Source organism: Canis lupus, chromosome 12 (genome assembly GCF_048164855.1).
Source record: "Canis lupus baileyi chromosome 12, mCanLup2.hap1, whole genome shotgun sequence".
Classification (NCBI taxonomy): Eukaryota; Metazoa; Chordata; class Mammalia; order Carnivora; family Canidae; genus Canis; species Canis lupus.
This window is the reverse complement of record NC_132849.1, coordinates 10,256,905-10,278,972: the sequence shown is the minus strand read 5'-3', so window position 1 is coordinate 10,278,972 and position 22,068 is coordinate 10,256,905. Positions and strand designations below refer to the sequence as shown.

Sequence of the window (22,068 nt, the reverse complement as noted above, 5' to 3'; positions counted from 1 at the left end):
GGGGCCGCGGCTCGGCTTCTTCCCACGCCTCGGAGCCGCGGGGGCCGGGCCGCCGAGGCGGGGCGCGGCGGGGTCAGCGGCGGCCGCGTCCGGGCGGCGGGCGGCGGGGTTAGCTCCGGCGGCGGCGGGAGGAGGAGCCGGGCGGGGGCGGCCGCCGCGCCTCCGCTCCCCTCCCCTCCCCTCCCCTCCCCTCCCCCCGCACACGCCGGGGCTTCTCAGTGGCCGCGCGAGGAGGAAGTTCCGCTCCCCGCCAGACCCGTGCGCTAGCAACAGCGGCGGCGGCTGCGAGGGCGCAGGCTGTCGGGGCGCGGATGCCCTTCGCGCCGGCCGTCGGGGGGGCGACGGCGGAACGGAGCCCGGAGCCCGGAGCCCGAGCCGGAGCCGGAGCCGGAGCCCGAGCCCGAGCCCGGAGCCGGGGGGGCGGTGTCGGCGTCGGCGGGCGCGGGCGAGCGAGGGCCCCTTCCCGGAGCTGGCCCGGCGCCGCGGCTTCGCCTTCCCGGCGGGGCGGGAGACCTGCCTCCTTCCCTGCTGGCCGCCTGCCGAGGTAAAGGGGTTCTGCGGGCGGAGCACCGGAGGTGGCCGGTGAGGCGCGCGCCGGGGGCGGGAGGCCACCCCGGAGCCCCTCTGCGGGGTGCCGGAATGGAAGAGCCCACCTTGCCTCCCTTCTGCAGCGTGGCTCGCCTCATCCGCCCTTAGGGATGAAGAGGAGACTCGTGGTGACCCGCGGAGGTGCCGACAGCCGGATGGCAGAGGACACACCACGGGACGCACACTAGCGAGCGTGTGGGGGCCACACACGTTTTTGAATGCAATTGGGTGAGCGTGAAAGAGGTGCCCTATTAAAAAGCACAACAGCCCTCTAAGAGGAGCAAAATCGAGTCTCTCCATTTTTGCCACGGTTTTGGAGACTGTTCAATGTACCGTACATGTGACGTAAGATGAGAACTTTTTAAGGTTTTCCGTGCAAGAGCGTAAACGATGACTACCCCGGCCCTGCTGCCCTTATCTGGACGAAGGATACCACCTCTGAACCTGGGACCGCCTTCCTTCCCGCACCACAGGGCTACCTTGAGACTTTCCGAGAAGTTTATCCTCCTCCTTATCCTAAGTGCCTTCATCACCCTGTGTTTTGGAGCATTCTTCTTCCTTCCAGACTCTTCAAAACACAAACGCTTTGATCTGGGTTTGGAAGATGTGTTAATTCCTCACGTAGATGCCAGCAAAGGGGCTAAAAACCCTGGAGTCTTTCTGATCCACGGACCCGATGAACACAGACACAGGTTTGTTTATTTCAGAAGTTTGGGTTTTAGCATTTGGCAGAGCGAGGTATGGTTGATTGCATCAAATCTGCCCCCTTTTTTTTTTTTTTTTTTTTTGGTTTGTTGGTTCGTTTTGCAGTAAAATGTGATTTTCCCTGAATCGTTGATAGAGTAGTTATTTCAGAACTGGTAGAATAATAGAATCAGCGACTGGAAGGGCTTCTAGACCCTCATTTGAGTCCAGGTCCTTTGTTTTATTTAGGAGGAACATTTGTGTTCGGAGATGGTAGGTCTGAAGTGAACAACTGGGAGGTCTGAAAATTTAAAAGAAACGATCACATATGCTGCGCCTTCATTTTTTAAGAATGTGTTGCATTCACTCATAGTGTCACCCTCTGAAATAGACCCAGTGAATCCTGACTGCCCCTAGGAGTTTGTTCTCTCCCAAAGGGCTCTTATCCTCTGGCTTGTAGTTAAAGCTTGGGAGGGAATCTTAGCTTTTTAGGAAGCCAGACTATGGGCAGGATATTCCTGTCCTTTCTCAGCACGCAAAAATACCCCCCCCCCCCCCCCCCCCGATTTCTGTTATTTTCAGGGCACCTGTTTTCGTGTTCCATATGGAAATCAGTTCTGTTAAAAATATCACTGAATCTTACAGTCATTTCATTTTGTGTCTTTTAACAAGATTTGGTTATGTTTTTTTAGTTTTTATTTCTTTTTAATATGTGGGTTGCAGTGTGTCATTGTAACTTTTGCAATTTGGTTGATTAAGGGTTCACATTCTTTCAGATCGCCAAATTTGAGGAGAGCTTTTGGGGGAATATAGCCAAATTAGGATAAAATAGGAGCCCTAGTGTGACTGTCTCTTTAAATCATTTTTGCAATTTGTGTCAAAAGAAGAGTTTGGGAAAGTAGTTTATTTTTCCCAAACCTACTTTTTTTTTTTTTTTTGGGCCTGCTAAATTCCTCCTTTTTCCTGTTTCTTAAAATAATTTTTAAGTATGTGAAAAAAAAACCCATACTTAAATTCTGTTTTCAACTGACATTAGTTCTAACTTTTTATCAGTCACGAGGTTTTTGAGAAAGCTTAGGTTCAGATATGAGCCTAAGTTAAATACTTGGGATAATGCGGTGTTGTAATGACAGCTGGTTTTTCCTTTTTCTCAATCTTGTTAATTCATTATTTGCTTCCTGATTCTCTTTTAGCTGAACCTTAAGGAGCAGTTGTTACTTCTACCATTGTTTGAAGCCATTATTTTGTAACCAAATTTGGACTTTTTTTTGCCATCATTTTCAACTTCTGTACTCTTTCTCATCAGTTTCTTTTATTTTGCTCTTTGCGACTTCGAGAAAAATCTGATGTGATCTGTGTAGTATGTTGCTGAAAAATTGATGCCGAAAGTACTGTTTTCCTGGAGAACCTTATTTCCTGTGATTTTTATACAAGTTGTGATAAATATTTGAAAATTAAGGGTGTTTATGACTGGCTTCAGATTTGAGAGCCAGACATTATCTAACTCTGTTATTACACTAATCAGTCATGTATGTACTCAACAGTTTTCTTTACGTTCCAAGTGTGGTCTAAAGGTTAAAAAACATACAGTGTATGGCAACATTCTATTTTAAAAACATTCACCAAAAAAATTCTCAGTTAAGTGTAGTTAAAATTTAAGATTTGGGAAAAAAAGATCTGAATGAGAATATGGGTATGTCCATCTTATTTACATTTAAAAAAAGCCTACTTAAAGTTCTTAAACAAGAATTCTTAAATTTATATAACCTGTGAATGCATATGCTTTGTGCATTGTTATCCAAAACTGTTCAGTTCTTGAGTTCTTGGAGCTTTGGTTCATTATTGAGTTCTAATAGTAAGGAATTGGATGAGTTTTGGATGGCAAGAGCCCAGGTGGCAAATGATATATGAGAAAATTTATTCAAATCTACTTAGTTCCTGAATTTTGGAAAGCAAAGATTCAGAGTGAAGGTTCAGGTGAAGAGGGATCCCGGTATTACTTCAGTACATACTTCTGTGGTTATAGGAGTTTATTTTTGTATTTTCTTGGTAAGTTACTGATTGTTGCTTATCATATCTGAAAGCACAGTCTGTAGCAGTTTCTAACTTGGGCAATGAAATAGGTTTCAAAATAGAAACCATCCAAATAAGTTTAAAATGTGGGACATGAAACATCAAACTAATGTAGAAACATTTGCTTATTTAAAAGTTCAGAAAAAAAGTTGTTCAGAAAGATAATTTAATGTAACTAGTTGGTGCTAAAATCATACCTATTTTGGATATGGTTCAAAAAATCTTAATTTTAAAAATACAGTTGATAATTTATCTTAATTTTGTGTGTGTAGAAGGGTGCAGGGTGAGGAGCCTTAACTTTAATGGCTAAGTAATGGAAAATGAATCATGGCCATTATTTCTTATTCACGGTATTTAAGGGGTACTTGTTGAATTGACTTTTCTTTATTAGTGAGTTAATGTAGTACTGTAGTTTAGGTGCTTAAGTTCTAGAGTCTTGACCCCAAGGATTCATACATACCCTAGTTTGTCACTGGTTAGATGGATGATCTTGAAATTTTTAAACTCTGTGCCTAAGCTGCTTCCCCTCGATGGCGTTGGCTTCTACTTTACGGATTGTTGTATTGAATGAGATGGTACATGCAAAGTGCTCAGTAAAGATTAGCAATTACTATAGTTTTAATTGACTTATTTAAATTTTGAGACTACTTTAAATACTGTACCTGTTTCCGAAAAGTTAGGTCCAGATTAATATTTTATTTTTTTATTTTTATTTTTTTAATAAATTTATTTTTTATTGGTGTTCAATTTACCAACATACAGAATAACACCCAGTTAATATTTTAAAAAGTATACCTGAACCTTGTTGTCTAAAGGTACATTTTCTAACCAAAGTAGTTAGCAGCAAATGTGTATTACAGGTCTACTGTGTGTCAGGCCCTGCTTTCATTGGAGCTTCCCAAGTGGGGGGGGGGGGAGGGAAGGTGATGGGCATTAAATAAATAGATTAATTTTCAAAGTGTGATAAGTGTCATGAAGTTGTACTCAGTGCTGTCAGAGCACATCATGGTGTGATTTATCCTGTGGATTGGAGTTGAGGGGCAGGCAGTGGGGATAGGGAAGGCTTCACTGAGGAAGCAATGAATGGCTCAGAGACTTCTAACAAGTGGATCCCTAAGTGAAGTAGAGAGATGGGGAAAAAGTGGGTCAATGCAGAGGACACCACATGTGTGAGAGAACCCTAAGAAAAAAGCCTGGCATCACTGAGGATCTGAGAAATGTTTAGTAATGGCTGGTGTAGAGATTTAGCAGAGTGGGGTGAGGTGAGGAGACTACATGAGAGGTCAGATTTGGCCTCCTTGTTGTTCGAGGAAAAGTAGAAGTTAGTTGCCAGCCTTCATGTATCAGGAGACATCTCCTGATGTCACGTGAAAGTCTGGATTTCTGATTTCTCTTGAAAAAATCGGGAGACTCTGGCAACACCCAAGTGTGTATTTTCAGATGGCAACCCTGAGCTGGATCTGGGCAGCAGCACTCCCTCTAGAGGGGCATGTGCTCTTCATTTTATGCTGCTCAGCTAAACTGCCAGATAAGTACATCTAATGAATCAGCATTTCACCTGGTGATTGTTGAGTTGGGAATCCATGGGTGGGATCTTGGAGAGTCTGTACTTAAGTATTTTGGTCTTTATCCTGAGAACTATGGAAAGTCACTGAAGGGTTTTCACTAAAGCGAGGCAGTGACATAATCATTTTTTAAAGATTGAAGTAATCACCATGGTTGCATTGGAAACCCTGGATTGGAGAGGAGCAGGAGGAAATGTGAAATTAGGCAAGTCTAGGTCACAGTGCACATTAGCTTAGACCACGTGGTGATCATGGAGAAGGAGAGAAATGAGTGGAGAAAAGCTGTTGATTCAAGAGATGTTAAAGTGTTAAGTTTCACAGAAATTGATAGTTAATTGAATACAGGGGCTAGGGAGGAGCAGGAGGGAGTCCACGGTAACTCCCAGTTTCTGGGTGGCATGGCTACGGATTACTAGGAATTACATACCGTACAGAATTAATATTTCAATTTATATAATTGATATTACGTGAATTTAAGATAAAGTATTTTCATGAGAAGACCTGTATGTTCCCTTCCATTAAGTGGCTTACAAATAATCCATGGTTTCAGGTGGTAATAATGTAAAGTGCATGGTTTAATATTGATGACCTTCATCTTTAACATCTGTGATTTCAAAGTGACCAAAATAGGTATTGGTTATAAAACCCATTAATGTTGTTATAAATATATGCTGATATACCTAGAGTATCATGTTCACAATTTGTGTACATCATAGACTTACCTATCTAATTAAAATTTTTCTTAGGGATTTTTCACTTTTGAAACTGGCATTTTAGATAATGGTGGGGTTATATAAATGCGCTTTGTGGTTTTGTTTTTTAAATATTTATTTGAATTGCCAATAAGTTTCATCCTCTAGTCATGATTTTGTTCGTATGAATTGAATGTTAGAAGATATGTTAACTTCTGATGGTTTCCTCAAACAGAAAGAACAAGCTTTGGAGTTAGGAGGACCTAAAATTGCATCTTGGTTTTTTACTAACTAGCTGTGAGACATGGTACTGGACTTAATCACTCTAAACCTGTGCTGGCCAGTGGGTTAGTCACTAATGATATGTCCCTTTTGAACTTGAAATGTGTCTAGTCCAGATTGCAGTGTGCTTTAGTGAGTTTTTCAAGATTTTCATGTGATTTGCATTTTTTGCTTGATTCAGTTTGCTTTTTATTGGAAAGTAGAGATTTAAAATCTCACTGTTGTCATTCTGATTTTAATATCCTTATCTCATCCCTCTTGATGCCTTTTTTTTTGCCTTTAGCCCGTTGTTAGGGCATTCTGCTCCTGTTAGGGGGGAGTAACATCGTTTTATCCTCTTAAGTCTGCTGGACTTTTCCCTTGTATTTTCCATCTTTGGCTCATGGTTGTTTTCCCACTTCCCTTTATTCAGATGTGAATAAAGTAATGTCCGTTGATACTTGATACTTATCAACAGTCTGATGTCCATATCTTTATTGTGTGTGTATATATGCATATATACTTTGTCTACTTTTATTAAGTGAATACCCTTGTCATCTCTGTAATTTCCTCTATTCTGCTGTGACAGTAGCATCTTTAGTCCTTGCAACCCTTTGGTGCTAGAGTACATTTTCGTGTAATTCCTAAATTCAGAGCATAGTTAGCTTCATGGACAGCTACTGAGATTCTTCTTGTCCCCTACCACCTAGAGAACAATTTTTCATCCTGTTTCCCACGCACTTTCCCCATCCTCCAGGAGTTGCTCTCTGAACCTAACGGGTCAGATAGATAAAGTTAAGAATTGGGAAGAGACGGTGGGGACAGGCAAGTTGAACAGTGGGTGCTCTGACTGTGTGGAGGTCTCTAGTCCGTTTTCCCATTTGGGACAGACCCTTAGTCTCTGAGATCAGTTACATTGGGGTAGGGTAGCAGTTTGGGTATTTTTTGTTGCACAAGGTAAGGCTTGATTCTGTACAATCAGTATGGTTATCAGTAAAGAATTCTTCCATATTCTAACGTGATGGCTCTTATTTCTTTGCTAACCTGAGTTTTTATCATGTTGTGCATCTTTCGTAAGTATTGATAGTGATTTGGAAGAGGTTGTATTTTGGCACTGTTCACCAGATGGCATTTTGTATATTCTTATTTAAAGTCTCATTTTGATCCTAGGCCAAGTGACAGAGACCTCACTTCTATTAGTTCAGCATTATAAAATCACTGATTATGTCAGTATATCTTTAATTCTTCTCAGAAACGAATAAAGTACTAGAATGATATGGTTAAAATGCAGAATGCATTTGTATGCATGTATAAATTCTGATTTCCATGTTCGTCAGTGAGTGTTGGAAATTTGAGGAGATGACATACTGTATGGTGCTCCAGAAATTGAATGTTAATATGTTAACATATTTATTGGATTAAGTTAAATGTTTTGAGGAAATCAGGTTTGTTCAAGCATTACTTTATTTGCTTTAAAAGCTATAATGGCCTTTCCAGAATTTCTCTTGCGTTTTATAAGAAGCGTTCCAGGGCTCTGAAATGTTTCTGTACTCTTATTAATATTTTTGGATTTTCTTATTTTAAAGGATCAAACATACAATCTAAGAATATTACTTCCAAATTATTAACATTGTCTTATGTAGGTCATGTAGTCTCTGTAACATGTAGTCTGAAATTAGATTTTATTTTTATCAGCATTATTTATTGTAATTCTGTGCTTCAGTTACTTTGAGTGATTTGCATTTAATCTTATTTCCTAATAGTATTTTCTGATCTACAGGGTTCTTGTTAATATTAATTTATCCATTACAGCTGAGATTGCCCAAATCCACTTACGGGTTTATTCCCTTGACTTCCCCTGCCTGTAGGTAGTGTTTTTTTCCCCATGTACTTTATCTTTCATGTGTATGTGATTGTAGTTTTAGTGTCTTTGCTTACTTCTCTGTCTCTCCTAAAAGAGCATGAGCTCCTTGAGGGCAAATGACTGTCTTTTATCTTTATATGTCCAATGCTTAAAGTACATTTGGTCCTTAATGCAAGTATATACCTGTTGAATAAATGATGTGCATAGCAAGGTGACAAATTCCATAAAGGAAGGTATAAACAAAACACAAGGAAGAATTAAGAGGTAAGATGCTAAAGTAGGAGGAATGATGTCTTAAAGTGAGAAGTGTAAGTCTTTAATAAAGGCCCTTTATTAAAAATAATTTTTAAAGTGAGGGTGTAATTCTTTTTGGCCTTGTCTATAACATACTTATTCCTGTACATGTATCTAAGTTGAATTTCCCCTTCTTTAGGAAAGGAAGAAAACAGTAGCATGTGATACATGTTTTTGCACATTTAACCTTTAGTCTTCATGTCGTCAGACTTGTAAGTTAGGTATTAGTAACAGTTTTTACAAATATAACTATAAAATTTATATCATGCTGAAAGTTGGCACCTCAGAAACGAAATATCTCCAGTAGTCCCCCACAACCGCGGTTTCACTTTTCTAGGTCAGTTACCTGTGGTCAGCCACACTCTAGAAGCAGATGATCCTCCTCCTGAGGAGGTCAGTAGCAGCCTAACGCTAGGTCACAGTGCCTACATTTGCCTCTCATCGTGTAGGGATTTTATCATCACACATCATTATCATCATAAGAAGAGAGAGTGCAGTACAATAAGGTGTTTTGAGAAAGAGAGGGAGACCACATTCGTATAATGTTTATTACAGTATATTGTAATTATGAGTTATTAATCTCTTACTGTGTCTCATTTATAGATTAAACTTTATCATAGGTATGCTTGGGGAAAAAATGGCATATATAGAGTTTGTTACTATCTGGGGTTTCAGGCATCCTTTTAGGGGTCTTGGAACTTACCCCACAGAGAAGGATGGCTCCTGTTTTTGAAATCAGTAGTACATGTAAACGTTAATTGATTAACGGGGCAAATGTTCTGTTTACTGTTGTTTGAAAATTATTACAAAAATTAGCTTATGGTTCGGGCCGATGCTACATGTTAATTGGCTAGGACAGTCGTTTGCTGTTTTTATTGTTCATTATTGTGCACATTCTGTCAGAAAAGTTTGTTTTGATTGCCATTGAACCTTTGCTGGAACTTTATCCTTTTAGAACATGACTATAATGAAGAATGCACTGGAGATTTATTTACAAATTAGGTTTATAAGAAAAATCTCCTTCAGAGGGCATTCATTTCAGTGTCCTATCTTGGAATTTGTGTAGTCCAGAAGGAAGACATTGTATATTTAAAAGCACATCAGGCTCAGCGTTAAGAGATGGAGGCTCTAGTTTCAGTGTTGTCCTTTCTTGCTTGAGTATATTTAGATAAGCTGTTTAACTTCCCTGTGTCTTACTTATGAAGTGAGGGAATTGATTGACTCTTTAAAGATTCCTTCTAGCTCATACATATGAAATACTAATAATTTCATGAAGTAGGGAACTGAAGAATGTGTAGTAATTTATTTGACGATATCACAAATACAGTGAAAGCAAAATGTATTCCAAGTGGGAATTAGTGGCATTTTTATGTATAAAAATTAAGGTTAAAAACCATTTCATATGTGACTATAATTCATTTATATAATATTATGATTATATAATAAAATTTATACCAATTTTAGAGGTATAAATGAATGAAATGCTGTTTTACACATTCTTGATTCTCCCAAACTTGAAAGTATAATTTATTGAACATTTTTTGGGAACATTTTATATGCTGGCCTGAATTAAGGAAATAGGTGTAGTTACAAAAATATTTCCAGGTGTCATGTTTGAGCCCAGTTAACAATTCCATCTCTTAATTTGTTGTCTAAGTCTTTAGGATAGATGCTGTGGAAGACCACGAGTCTCTGAGTAATTAAGTTCAGGCCTCAGACCTGTGAAGGCTCTTATTACTCTTGGTACAAAATTTTCTTTGATTTCCTAACCTTAATATTGAGAGATGCCGTTGAAAGTGTTTTTTTTTTTTTCTTTCTTTTTTTTTTTTTTTTTTATTCCCAGTATCCTTAACAAGAAATTTAGGGACAAGTTATATAATGAGCTAAAGAAACGAAAACAAGAAACAAAAGGATATGAAGTAATCTGGAGACTACGAAGAACAATGTGTATATCATTTTTCCTTTTAAATTTTTGACATTTACATATTTATAAAATCAACTTCTGTCACTTAATGCAGATCTCTTTATCTCTTCTTAGTGGTAATGATGTTACCATTAAAGGATATTGGTCACGTTCATTTATTCAGCAAGAGTTTTTGAGTATTTATTATGTGCTAAGCATGATACTAAGTATTGGGGATTATAGAAGATTAATTTTGATGTGAACACTACTGAAAAATTTAAATCTTAGGTTCAGATCTTAACATCATTATTAAAGTATATGCTATCATCTTTGAAGTCAGATTCTGTGGGTCCTAGAGATATCTTTTCACCCAGAGGCATAGTGTGTACATTCAGGTCGTTGGCATTTTTTGAGAGTTCAGATAGGTTATCGTCTTAATCTTCCCTCCTCTCTTTTTCTAGTGCATTTATGTCATTAGTTTATGCATTTCTGGAATATGGGCTGTGTTATCTGGAAATAAGGTGCGATGTTCTATAGCTTTTTTTCAGTCGGGAACTAGATCCTAGCATCTGAAAAAATATGCCAACCAGTTAAGATCTGGCACAATTGTATGTATTTATGTATTTGTGTGTATAGCTACATATGGTTATATTTGTAAGTTTATTTGTAAAGTTATATGTGCATACGTGACCTCCTAAATCACGTGGCAGTAAGGTGGCATCTGGTACAAGGTTTCTATCTGGTATGTCACGTGGCAGTAAGGTGGCATCTGGTACAAGGTTTCTATCTGGTATGTATCTGTTATGCATAAAATAATAAATGTGAATAATTTTTCTTTTAATTAGTGATGTCATCAATAAACATTTACCTTTTCACGATTTTTCCCCTGTACTTAAAAAGTAGAGTACTTAAAAAGATTGGTAATACCTCAAGTACAGTGAACATTGAGCAGCTGGCTCCTCTTGTACTTAAATGCTGTTTGGAAGTCTAAATTAATAGAATTTTTGTGAAGAACAATTTGGTTGTATCAGCTAATTTAAAGTGCATATTCTTTGATTCAGCACTTCTAAGAACTTGGGAAATCTTCACATCACTACATACAGAAATGTTCTAGAATGTCCCCTCAAGCTATAACATGACATATTTAAATGATCTAAGTGTCTGTCAACAGGGGGTTATTTTAAATAAATGATAATATATCCCAGTATGTGCATAGCTCTTTTTTTTTTTTAAACCCCTACCCTCCATTGATCTTTCTGGTTATTCCCCAAAGCACCACACTGTTTTAATTTCATAGTTTTATAATAGTATGTTTTGATATCTAGCATAGGTTCTCTATCATTTTTTTAAAAGCGTTATAAGCATACATAAAAGTCTTAACATAATATTAATGTCACTGTACCTGCTATTTAAAATAACAATTTCCTGTTTTAGCTGAAAATTACCCTTCTTGAGGCAAACTTCTAGCCTGAATTTGACATTGTCTTTCTCAAGTACATGATTTTATACTTCTACGATGGATATATTGATAAAATTATCTATATAAATAAATATAAATACATAATCATAATATATATTGTTTTGCATGTTCTTAAACATTATATATGTCATTCTGCAAGCTTTTCTTTTTGCTCAACCTTTTTAAAACAATATAATGTATGTTGATATATTGGGCTGTGGTTCAATTATTTTATTCACTTAGTCCATTTTATGACTTATGATAGTCCATTTTTCTCCACGGTAAAAACTTAATAGAACTACTGAGTTGTAAAGTTGGTGTATCATGGACTCAAATTTTTTTTGCTAAATTGTCTGTAGAGTGGTTGTACCAGTTTGCATTCCTACCTGCATCTTTATAAGTCATGGTATTGTTAGACTTTGAACATCTTTACCAATCTGATGCTAATTTTAGTTTTTATTTCCCTGATTACTAGTGAGGTGGAACTTTTTTAACATTGGTTGTTTGAGTTTCCAAATCTTTGAGTTGCTTGTTCACATTTTTTTTGCCAATTTTTCTTTTGGGTTTTTCTCCTTTTTCTTGTTGGCATGAATTTTATATTTTGAGTGAATTCTTTGTTAGTTATATGCATTACACATACATATGCATTCACATACTTCTCAAAATGGATGCCTTATTTTTATACTTTGTTTATGGTTTCTTTAATGTTACAGAAGCTTAAAATTTTAATGTTATTGAAGTTGTTAATATTTTCTCTTCATGGTTTTGCTTTTTGAATTTTGCTTAGGGAATGCTTTTAAACCTAGAAGTTATAGTGACCTGTATTCTCAATTCTGGCAGCTTTTAAGTTTTGTTCTTCACATCTAGATTTAACCTACCTGGTTTTGATTTTTGTATGTGATGAGGTAGGGATTGAGTTTATAGTTTTCTCTATGTGTGTCCAGTTTTCCTTGTGCTACTTACTGAAATATGTCCTTTGCTATAGATTTGTAATGCTGTTTCTTCCATGAAACAGTTTTTTCATATTTTCATAAGTTTGTTTCTGGGTTTCTGTCCTTCTGTGTATTTCTTTTGGATTAGCATGGAGTGCTGTTTTATTATTAAGTGTAATATGAATGTAGTTTTACATAAATCTTAATGCTTTCTCTGCATCTATTGAGAGGATCATAGTCTTGTTTTTTCTCTTGTTGATATGATCAATCACGTTGATTGCTTTACGAGTGTTGAACCAGCCTTGCATCCCGGGGATAAATCCCACTTGGTCATGGTGAATAATCTTCTTAATGTACTGTTGGATCCTATTGGCTAGTATCTTTTTTTTTTTTTTTTTATTGGCTAGTATCTTGTTGAGAATTTTTGCATCTGTGTTCATCAGGGAGATTGGTGTGTAAATCTCCTTTTTGGTGGGGTCTTCGTCTGGTTTTGGAATTAAGGTGATGCTGGCCTCATAAAGCGAGTTTGGAAGTATTCCGTCCCTTTGTATCTTTCAGCACAGCTTTAGTAGAATAGGTATTGTTTCTTCTTTAAACGTTTGATAGAATTCCCCTGGGAAGCCATCTGGCCCCGGACTTTTGTGTCTTGAGAGGTTTTTGGTGACTGCTTCAATTTCCTCCCTGGTTATTGATTGGCCTGTTCAGGTTTTCTAGTTCTTCCTGTTCCAGGTTTGGTAGTTTGTGGTTTTCCAGAAATGCGTCCATTTCTTCTAGATTGCCTAATTTATTGGCATATAGCTGCTCATAATATGTTTTTAAAATTGTGTATATTTCCTTGCTATTGGTAGTGATCTCTCCTCTTTCATTCATTATTTTATTAATTTGGATCTTTTTTATTTTTAATAAGGCTGGGCTAATGGTTGTTTATCTATCTCATTAATTCTTTCAAAGAACCAACTCCTGGTTTTGTTGATCTGTTCTACAGTTCCTCTGGTCTCTGTTTCATTGAGTTCTGCTCGAATCTTTATTATCTCTCTTCTTCGACTTGGTGTAGGTTTTATTTGCTGTTCTTTCTCCAGTTCCTTTAGGTGCGAGGTTCGCTTGTGTATTTGAGTTTTTTTCCAGTTTTTTTGACGGATGCTTGTATTGCAATGTGTTTGCCTCTTAGGACTGTTTTTGCCATATCCCAAGGATTTTGAACGGTTGCATCTTCATTTTCATTAGTTTCCATTAATCTTTTTAATTCTTCTCTAATTTCCTGGTTGACCCATTCATCTTTTAGCAGGGTAATTCGTTTTTAATTTTGATGAAGCCCAATTTTCTTTTGTTGCCCATTCAACAAATGTGCCATATTTAAGAATTTATTATTAAATCAAGGTCATGAAGATTTACTTAAGACTTTTATGATCTTTTATATTTAGGTTGTGGATCCATTTTGAGTTTTGATGTATGCTGTGAGAAAGGGGTCCACCTTCATTATTTTGCGTGTGGCTCTGTAGTTGTCCCTGTGCCGTTTGTTGAGGAAACTTTTTCCCCCATCGAATAGGATTGGAACCCTCTTGAAAATTAATTGGTTGTACTAGTATGAGTCTATTTCTTGACACTCAGTTGTGTTCCTTTCATGTGTATGTTTGTCCTTATGCCTGTACCACACTTGTTCTTTTTTTTTTTTTTTTGAAATTACGTAGCTTATACCCATTTAGTTCCAGATTATCATAAAAAAATAAATCATTATTTAATATACAAAAAATCAAATAATGGATTTTGTACTGGCATCAGTCATAGGCATAAAAGACCACACATTGATGCATATTTTAGAGAGAATGGGGATGAAGGAAAAAGAGAGCGAGCAGTCAGAATAAAAAAGATGCAAATGGGAGGAGAGACATTATTTTAAATAGTTATCTCATGATTCAGCACCACTGGATTTGCACACACTTCACATGCAGTAGAATATAATACAACATGATCTCAAAAATTCATTCAGAGATAGGAATCCATGACCTAGAATAGTACCACACTGTTTTGGTTACTGAAAGTTTCAAGTTTTGAAATTGGGAATGTGAGTGTTCCAAACAATGTTATTCTTTTTCAGGATTGTTTTCTCTAGTTGGGGCCACTTGCAATTCCTTACAAAACTGAGGATCAGCTTTTCAATTTCTGCAAAAGTAGCTGTTGGAATTTTGTTAGGTATTTGTTGAATCTGTAGATTGCTTAGGGCAGTATTATCATTTAACAATAATAAGTCTTTTAATCCATGATCATAATATATCTTTTCATTATTTGTCTCCTTCCATTTCTTTCAGCAATATTTGTAATTTTCAGTGCATAAGTATTTCACCTCTTTAATAAAATTTATTCCTAAGTACTTAATTCTTTTGTATGCTATTATGAATGAAATTGTTTTCTTAATTTCTTTTGGATTTTTCATTTGTAATGTATAGAAACATAACTGATTTTTGTGTGTTGAGCTTGTGCTCTCACTTTTACCAAGTTCCCTTATCTCCAGTAGTCATTTTGTGGATTCTTGGGAGTTTTCTATATACATAGGATATCAGGGTCATGCTGGCTTCATGGAATGAGTTAAGAAGTGTTCTTATCTCTTCTATTTTTAGGAAGAGTTTGAGGAGGATTGGTGTTTAATTCTTTAAATATGGTAGAATTCACTTGTGAAACCTTCTGGTCTTGGGCCTTTCTTTGTTGGGAGGTTTTTGATTCCTGATTCCAGATTCTTATCCTGTTACAGGTCTTCTTGAGTCACCTTTTGTAGTTTGTATGTTTCTAGGAATGTGTCCAGTTCATCTAGATTTCCTAATTTGGTTGTGTACACTTGTTTATAGCACTGTATTTTAATCTTTTTTATTTCTGTAAGGTCAGCAGTAATGTTTCTATTTTTATTTGGTGAATTATTTACATCATCTCTGTTCTAGTCATCATTGAAAGTTGAGTTTGGAAGTCTCCAACTAGTATTGTAAGGTTGTCTGTTTCTTCCTTCAGTCCTATCAATGCTTGCTTCATATGCATTGGGGTTCTGTTGTTTGGTATTTATAATAATTATATATATATGTTTATAATTGCTACATCTTTGACATCCATTAAGTATTTTAAAATTAGGTTATCAATATCCTATCCTTCTGCTTTCCAGTCTCCCTTTAGTACTGCTTATTGGCTGAACCTAGTTAGGAATCCAGTTGATAAAAGAGAGATAATTTGCAGATCAAGCCCCAGCATCATGAAGGAAGTGTAGAAGAGTGGATTTGGAATTGAAGAATTGGGTTTGCTCACTGGTGCTATCTATAGCTTCCTTGTTTTTAGTGTATGGACTTTAATTAGGTCCATATGAGCAGTCAGAGAAGCTGTCTATGAGGGGCCTCTTTTTTGTAGAATTGGAGTTGAATAGCCAGTAGTTCACCTTAGGCAAAATGGATCCTCTTTGGGATGGTCCTTTTCTGTGGAGACCCTTGTAGCCTCCCTCAGGTGATGGTTTTGAACTGGGCAGATGAGATCAGAAGCACCTCTTCACAGGAGTGACTGAGGGAGGCCCTTTTACTTCAACGCTGGAAGTTGTAGCAATTGGCAACTCAGGCATGTGAATAGCTTTGCAGGAGAGGAGGCTATATAGGTTAGTGCCTTGCCAAATGCCACGTCTCGTCCCAGATTCCTGAAAGTACTTTGTATATCAGTGAGTAATAGTAACTAGTAATAATGGGTGGTTGACTACCCTCCTGCTTTCCAGCTTGTTCTCATTTATGCCATATTCAGCATAACTTGGGAGTTTTAAACATTTGATGGAACTCCACTGTTTTTCAGTGGTGGTAGTGGGTCAGAATTTTTCATTCTGTGTTGGTTGGGATTGCCTTAGCAACATTTGAGAGTGAGTGAGTCAGAGGGATCAGTTTAGGTCATAGTCCCAGAATACCTTTTCCATCTGCATTAAAAAGATTACAGTAGAAGAATTTTGGGTACAACAGTAGAAACCAAGTGTAACGCATGCTTAAAAAAGGTATTTATTGGATGGATATTGGTTGGCGTTCGGAATTGACATAAAGGCTAGAGAGCTAGGTTTAGAAAACAGGCATTACAGGAAGCTGGGTATGCAGAACCATAGTGAGCAGTACCACTGTCAGTGCTGCTGGTTACTGAGCACTGATTATAGCTTTGCTACCTTTTAACACTGGATCTGCTTCCTGAATTATTTCTAAAATTGAGTCCTTGTTTCTTTATGTCACTTACTTCAGCTCTGTAGTTCCAGCCAGAGCATCTGATTGCCCAAGTGTGGGTCATAGGCTCTTTTGTTGTTAGATGATAGACAAACTATCTTGTCTGGCTTCTATAAGAAGAGAAGGGATTCTGCTTCCAGTATAGTGCTGAATTCCTCAATTTAGGTAAGGGATTACATATTAACATCTTAAGAAACATAAAGAAAATTGAAAAGAATCGTAAGTTTTATTACAGTCATTTGTATTATATTTGGGGATGAAATTCTCGTGTGTGCTGTGTTGTTTAGAAATTTAGATAGAAACTGTCTTTCTCGACTCCACCCTTTGAGTACTTCCTGTGCAGTGGTTTAAAACAGGGGTCAGTATTCTCTCCTTAGAGGGTTCTTGGAAACATGGGGACATTTTTTGCTGGTGGGAAGGGTAGCATTATTGGCATTTAGTGGATGGGGACCAAGAATCCTAACCACTGCAGTGCTCTGGTATTCCACACAACAAAGAATTGAATTATCTTGCCCAAAATGCCCATAGTGCATTTGAGAAACACTGGATTATATGGATTATCTTAATGAAGGGCTGTAGATTATTACTGACCTTATTTACTTCACTGTCTTCACCCTCTAGTTTGAGCTTTATTTCTTACTTCCTTGCTTTGCTTCTCAGTACTTTTCTTTGGTTCAGGGACTTTATTCCTTTTCAAGCCAAAAAAATAAAATCTTCAACGCCATATATAAATATTAACTCAACATGGATCAAAGACCTAATGTAAGAGCTAAAACTATGAAACTTAGAAGAAAGCTTAGGGGAAAAGCTTCATGATGTTGGATTTGGCAGTGATTTCTTGGATAGGGCACTGAGAGCACAGGCAGCAGATTCTTCTGAAAATAGTTAAGTTGGGCTTAATTAAAATTAAAAACTTTAAGGGGCACCTGGCTGGCTGGCTCAGTTGGTGGAACATGTGACTTTTGATCTCAGGGTTGTGAGTTCAAGCCCCACAGTGGGTGTAGAGATTACTTAGAAAAATAAAGTCTTAAAAAAATTAAAAACGTTTGAGTTATCATTAGTTTGTGGACTGGCAGGGCTTGGAGCTGGGAGTAGGTGGCTGTGTAAGTCTGTGTGGGCTGCCATAGCAAAATACCATAGAGTTGATGGCTTAAATAACAAATTTATTTCTCACAGTTCTAGAGGCTGGAGAGTCCAAGATCAAGGTCCAGCAGGATTTGGTTTCAGGCGAAGGCTCTTTTCGTGGCTTATAGGTGGCTGCCTTTTTATTGTGTTCTCACACGACCTTTCTTTTGTGCTTAGGGTAGGACAGGAATGGTCGGAGGAGAAAAAAAGATTTCTCTTTCCCTGTAAGGCCACTAATCTGATTGTGAGGGTCTCACCGTTATTCAGTCTAAACCAGATTACTTCTCAAAGGCACCATCTCCAAATACTATCATGTTCACGGTCAGTTTCAGCATACAGGCATTTAGGGTTACAAACATTCAGTCTATGTGAATTTTTAGGAACACAGTCATTTCTAAGAGATAGTGTCTTTGGGAGAGACCAAATAAATTTAGACCGTAGAAGCAAGTTGTCAGCTTGAAGAGGCTAGGTGGAGAAGGAAGATGTGAACCCAGAGAAGAATTCGAGAAACAAGGAGGAGAAGGAAGGTTCAAAACTAGAAGATGGGAAAGCAGAGCTTACCAGGAAGAAAGGTAGATGGCTGGCTACAGCATTTGTTTCTGAATATAACTGTTTCAGGTGTGGGCAGGGGGTACTTGGTAAAGGTGCTGGTGGTGAAAATAGCAGCTTTGGGCTGAGGACTGCACTAAAGCCTGAATGGATAATGCTTCACTCCACAGGGAGAGCAGGAGTCATTTAACCAAAACTTTAAAAAAAATATTTAGAATAAACTCTCTATGTCTTCACAGATGACCTATGGTGATGTTTTGTTTTGAACAGATGATTTCTTTCTTTCTCTCTCTTTTTTAATTGAAGTATAGTTGACACACAATGTTACATTGGTTTCAGGTTTACAACATAGTGATTTGACAAGTCTATACACATATGTTGTGCTTGTCACCATACGATGCTGTTTCAGTACTATGGATTATATTTCTTATGCTATACCCAGGCAGATATATGCTATACTTCTAGGGCCATTCACGTTGTTGCAAATGGCAAAATTTTATTTTTTAATGGCTGAGTAATATTCCATTGTATATTTATGCCATATGCCATATTTATCCATGTATTTATTGATGGATGCTTAAGTTGCTTTCATATGTTGGTATTGGAAACAATGCTGCAGTAAACAGGGTGCATTTATGAATCGATTTCTTACAGTCAACAATCCAGCATATTAATGTTGTCCCTGGCCTCTCTCCATTTAATGGTTACTTTTTGATGATTATGATTTTTTGGGGGGAGATATAAACAATTATTTTCTTTATAATAATAAAACTACCAACTTTATTCTTTACACTTTTTTAGCCAATTAAAAGGATTATTTAAAATATACTAAGCCACCTTCTAAGACAAAAGAGCATTGTGAAATAAAAGTCTTAACACTGAGGGTGAAAGAAGGAAACTGAGAGTTACTGTATGCATAGTAGTTTCTTCTTTTTCTTTTGAGTTTTATGCCCATAGTAGTAGCTTCTTCTTTTTCTTTTGAGTTTTATACCCATTTCCAGTTTCTGATTCATTGCAGGATAACCAGGCTTTGTTTTATTTAGAACTTCTATCTTGGGGTAAAGATTTTACTATTTCTTTGTTGCATATTTTTGAATGATAAGGAAATGCTTTGAATTTCTTACAAGGTTTGTTTTATAATGGATTTTTGCATATACATTTTGTTTATCTGTGCATCTGCAGTACCTGTGCTTAGATTTTAATCTCGATATAGCAAAACTTGAAGTAAATTGACAAAATGTGGGTTTTTTATTTTTCCTTCACAATAAATCATAAAAATAGGTTGGGTTAAAAACAAGATATGTGAAAGAGATGGTAATCAAAATGATCACATGAAGGAAACAAACAGCACCATATTTATTATAGGGGGATGAAATAGAGGACATAGAGGATCAACTTGGAACAACAGGATCTCAGAAATATGAAAATGAAGGTGGATTTCCATGTGATTATTCATGCATTCATTTTTCCAAGTTTTTATTAAGTACTGTGTTTCAAACAGTGGGAATATAACATGGTGTAAGATAATGTCCTAAGCATTAAAAAAATAAAAAATTTACAGAAAGATGATAAATATGAAAACAAGATTTATAAATAAAGGGCTATGGGAAGAGTGATGTCGGCATCATGGTTGTATAAGATATTCCTCATTTTTGTCTGCCACCACCCACCACAGTATTTCAGCATTTATACATGAACAAAACTGCCTGTGTGGGGGCTGTGCAATCAGCACTGTACACCAAAGGACCAGGAGGAGTTTTACCCACCCATGCATCAGATAATAGGCAGACAGACCTCTGTTCTGGCTGTGGGCCCTGCAAACTGGCCTGTGACCTGGCTCTAGCCTTTTTCAGCTGCAGTCTGAAGCCCCTGAAGAACACTGAGGCATTCACCCGTGGACAAGAGAACCTTGGTGGGCATCCAGGTTTTTAGTAGAGAAGTTCCAGCACTCCGTAGAAGCGAAAAAAATTATGAGTTTGGACTCACTGGATTGGGTGAAAGGAGCAACTTGGCCTTACCAGAATCAGCATTCCCCCGAGGGAGCACAACTTAGGACCGGAGCCCATCTCAGCCCATGATTTCACCCATGGGGGAAAGGCAGAATGGGTAAGTGAACACCAGCTTCCCCAGCTATACCAGATGCTGCCAAAGAAGTGCATTTCTCTCTCATGTAGAGTATTAAATTTGGGAGCTCCCTGGCTGAGATGTGAGAAAAGACTGGGATGGTGGCAGGACTCTTGGAAAACATTCAAGAACAAACAAACAAACAAAAAAACAACGAAAAACCATTCAAGAGATACAGACCTCCTTAACTGCCTCACAGACTCCCATCAAGAGGGTCACTCCTGAGTTGCTGGAAAAGCCATACCTGCACATACCCTCAGCTGAACCGTGGGCACCCTCAGCATCCTCTTGTGCCTACTCACACCTCCTCCTACTATACAGCAGGTCTTTGTGCTCCTGAAGGCCTACTTTGGCACATCTAAATTTGTGGCTCAGGGAGAGAGCACAAACTTGTGCAGTAGTGCTATCTTTGGGAAGACAAAAGAGGCAGTCATTTGCACTGTAGGACTGAGAAAAGGTGTATAGAATTGAGACTTCTGCCACAAATGGGAACAAGAAGTGGTGTATCCATAGAAAGTCTGAAAAAGCCTTAGAGTCTTAGAGTTGATGGAAGGTATATCGCCTCCTGCCTGAAGGCAGTTTGTAGACTGGAGGAGGTGACTGATACTTCAGCTACAAAGTACAGTGCAAAACTCCCAGAGAACATGAAGAACCAAGGAAACACAACACCACCAAGTGATCACAATGGTCCTTCAGTAACTAAATCCAAAGACATGGAGATCTATGAGTAACGGATAAAAAATTCAAATTAGCTGTTTTAAGGAAGGTCAGTGAGTTGTGAGAAAACAGAACAAAGTTGAACAAAATCAATACTAGTAATGTGAAAATGTGAAAATACATAGCACACTGGTAAAGGTAAGTATATAATCAATTCAGAATACTTTAGTACTCTTCTCTGGAAATGTGGTTAAGTATGGTAATACTTTTGTATAAAGTTTAAAGGACAAAAGTATTAAAAATAACTATAGCTTGAATGTTAATACACAGTACCAAAAGAGGTAGATTATGATATCAAAACATAAAAGGGAGAAGTAAAGGGTAGATTTTTAGTGCAAAGTTAAGTTTTTATCAGCATAAAGTAGACTGTTAGCTGTTGTATGAAAGATTCATGGTAACCACAGAGGAAAAACCTACAGTAGATTCACAAAACGTAAAGAGAAGGGAATCAAAACATCCTACTAAGGAAAATCATCAGTTCACAAAGGATAGCAGCAAGAGAAAAAGGAATGAAGGAAGCAGAAAACCGTGAGATGCCATTATGTTTTTACTTTGTATGTCTTTATTTATATGTCTACTTTTTAATCAATAATTACTCTAAATGTAAATGAATTTAATTCTCCAAAGAGAGTGGATGGGTGGATTAAAAAACAACTATATACTGCCTATAAGAGATTTACTTCAGCTTTAAGGATACCTATAAACTCAAAATGAAGGGGTAGAAAAAGATACTCTGTGTAAGTAGAAACCAAAAGAGAGCAAGAGTAGCTATAGTTACCTCAGACAAAATAGACTTCAAGCCAAAATAGTAATGAGATAGAGGAGGTCATTACATAATGATCAAGGGGTCAGTTCATCAAGAAGATAATTATATATGTATCCAACATCATAGCACCTGAATATATGAAGCAAATACTAAAAGATCTGAGGGGGAAATACACAACTATTCAGTAATAGTAGGGGACTTCACTACCCCACTTTTAACTATGGATAGATCATCTGATGGAAAATTAACATG

General features: G+C 37.6%; 1 protein-coding gene across 8 annotated transcripts in view; it reads left to right on the top strand.

Moving 5' to 3' along the window:
* The first annotated feature begins 230 nt into the window (after positions 1 to 230).
* Positions 231 to 22,068, top strand: part of MAN1A2 (mannosidase alpha class 1A member 2) — a 212,516-nt gene continuing 190,678 nt past the window's right edge. For 6 of the 8 annotated variants that reach the window (XR_012004142.1, XR_012004141.1, XM_072769611.1 and 3 more), the window contains exon 1: positions 551 to 1,280. Coding sequence is in view for 6 of the 8 variants with exons in the window: in XM_072769611.1 (XP_072625712.1) it covers positions 979 to 1,280 (302 nt within the window). In the remaining 2 variants the exon portion in view is untranslated. The other 2 variants (XM_072769610.1, XM_072769609.1) reach the window with 2 other exon arrangements.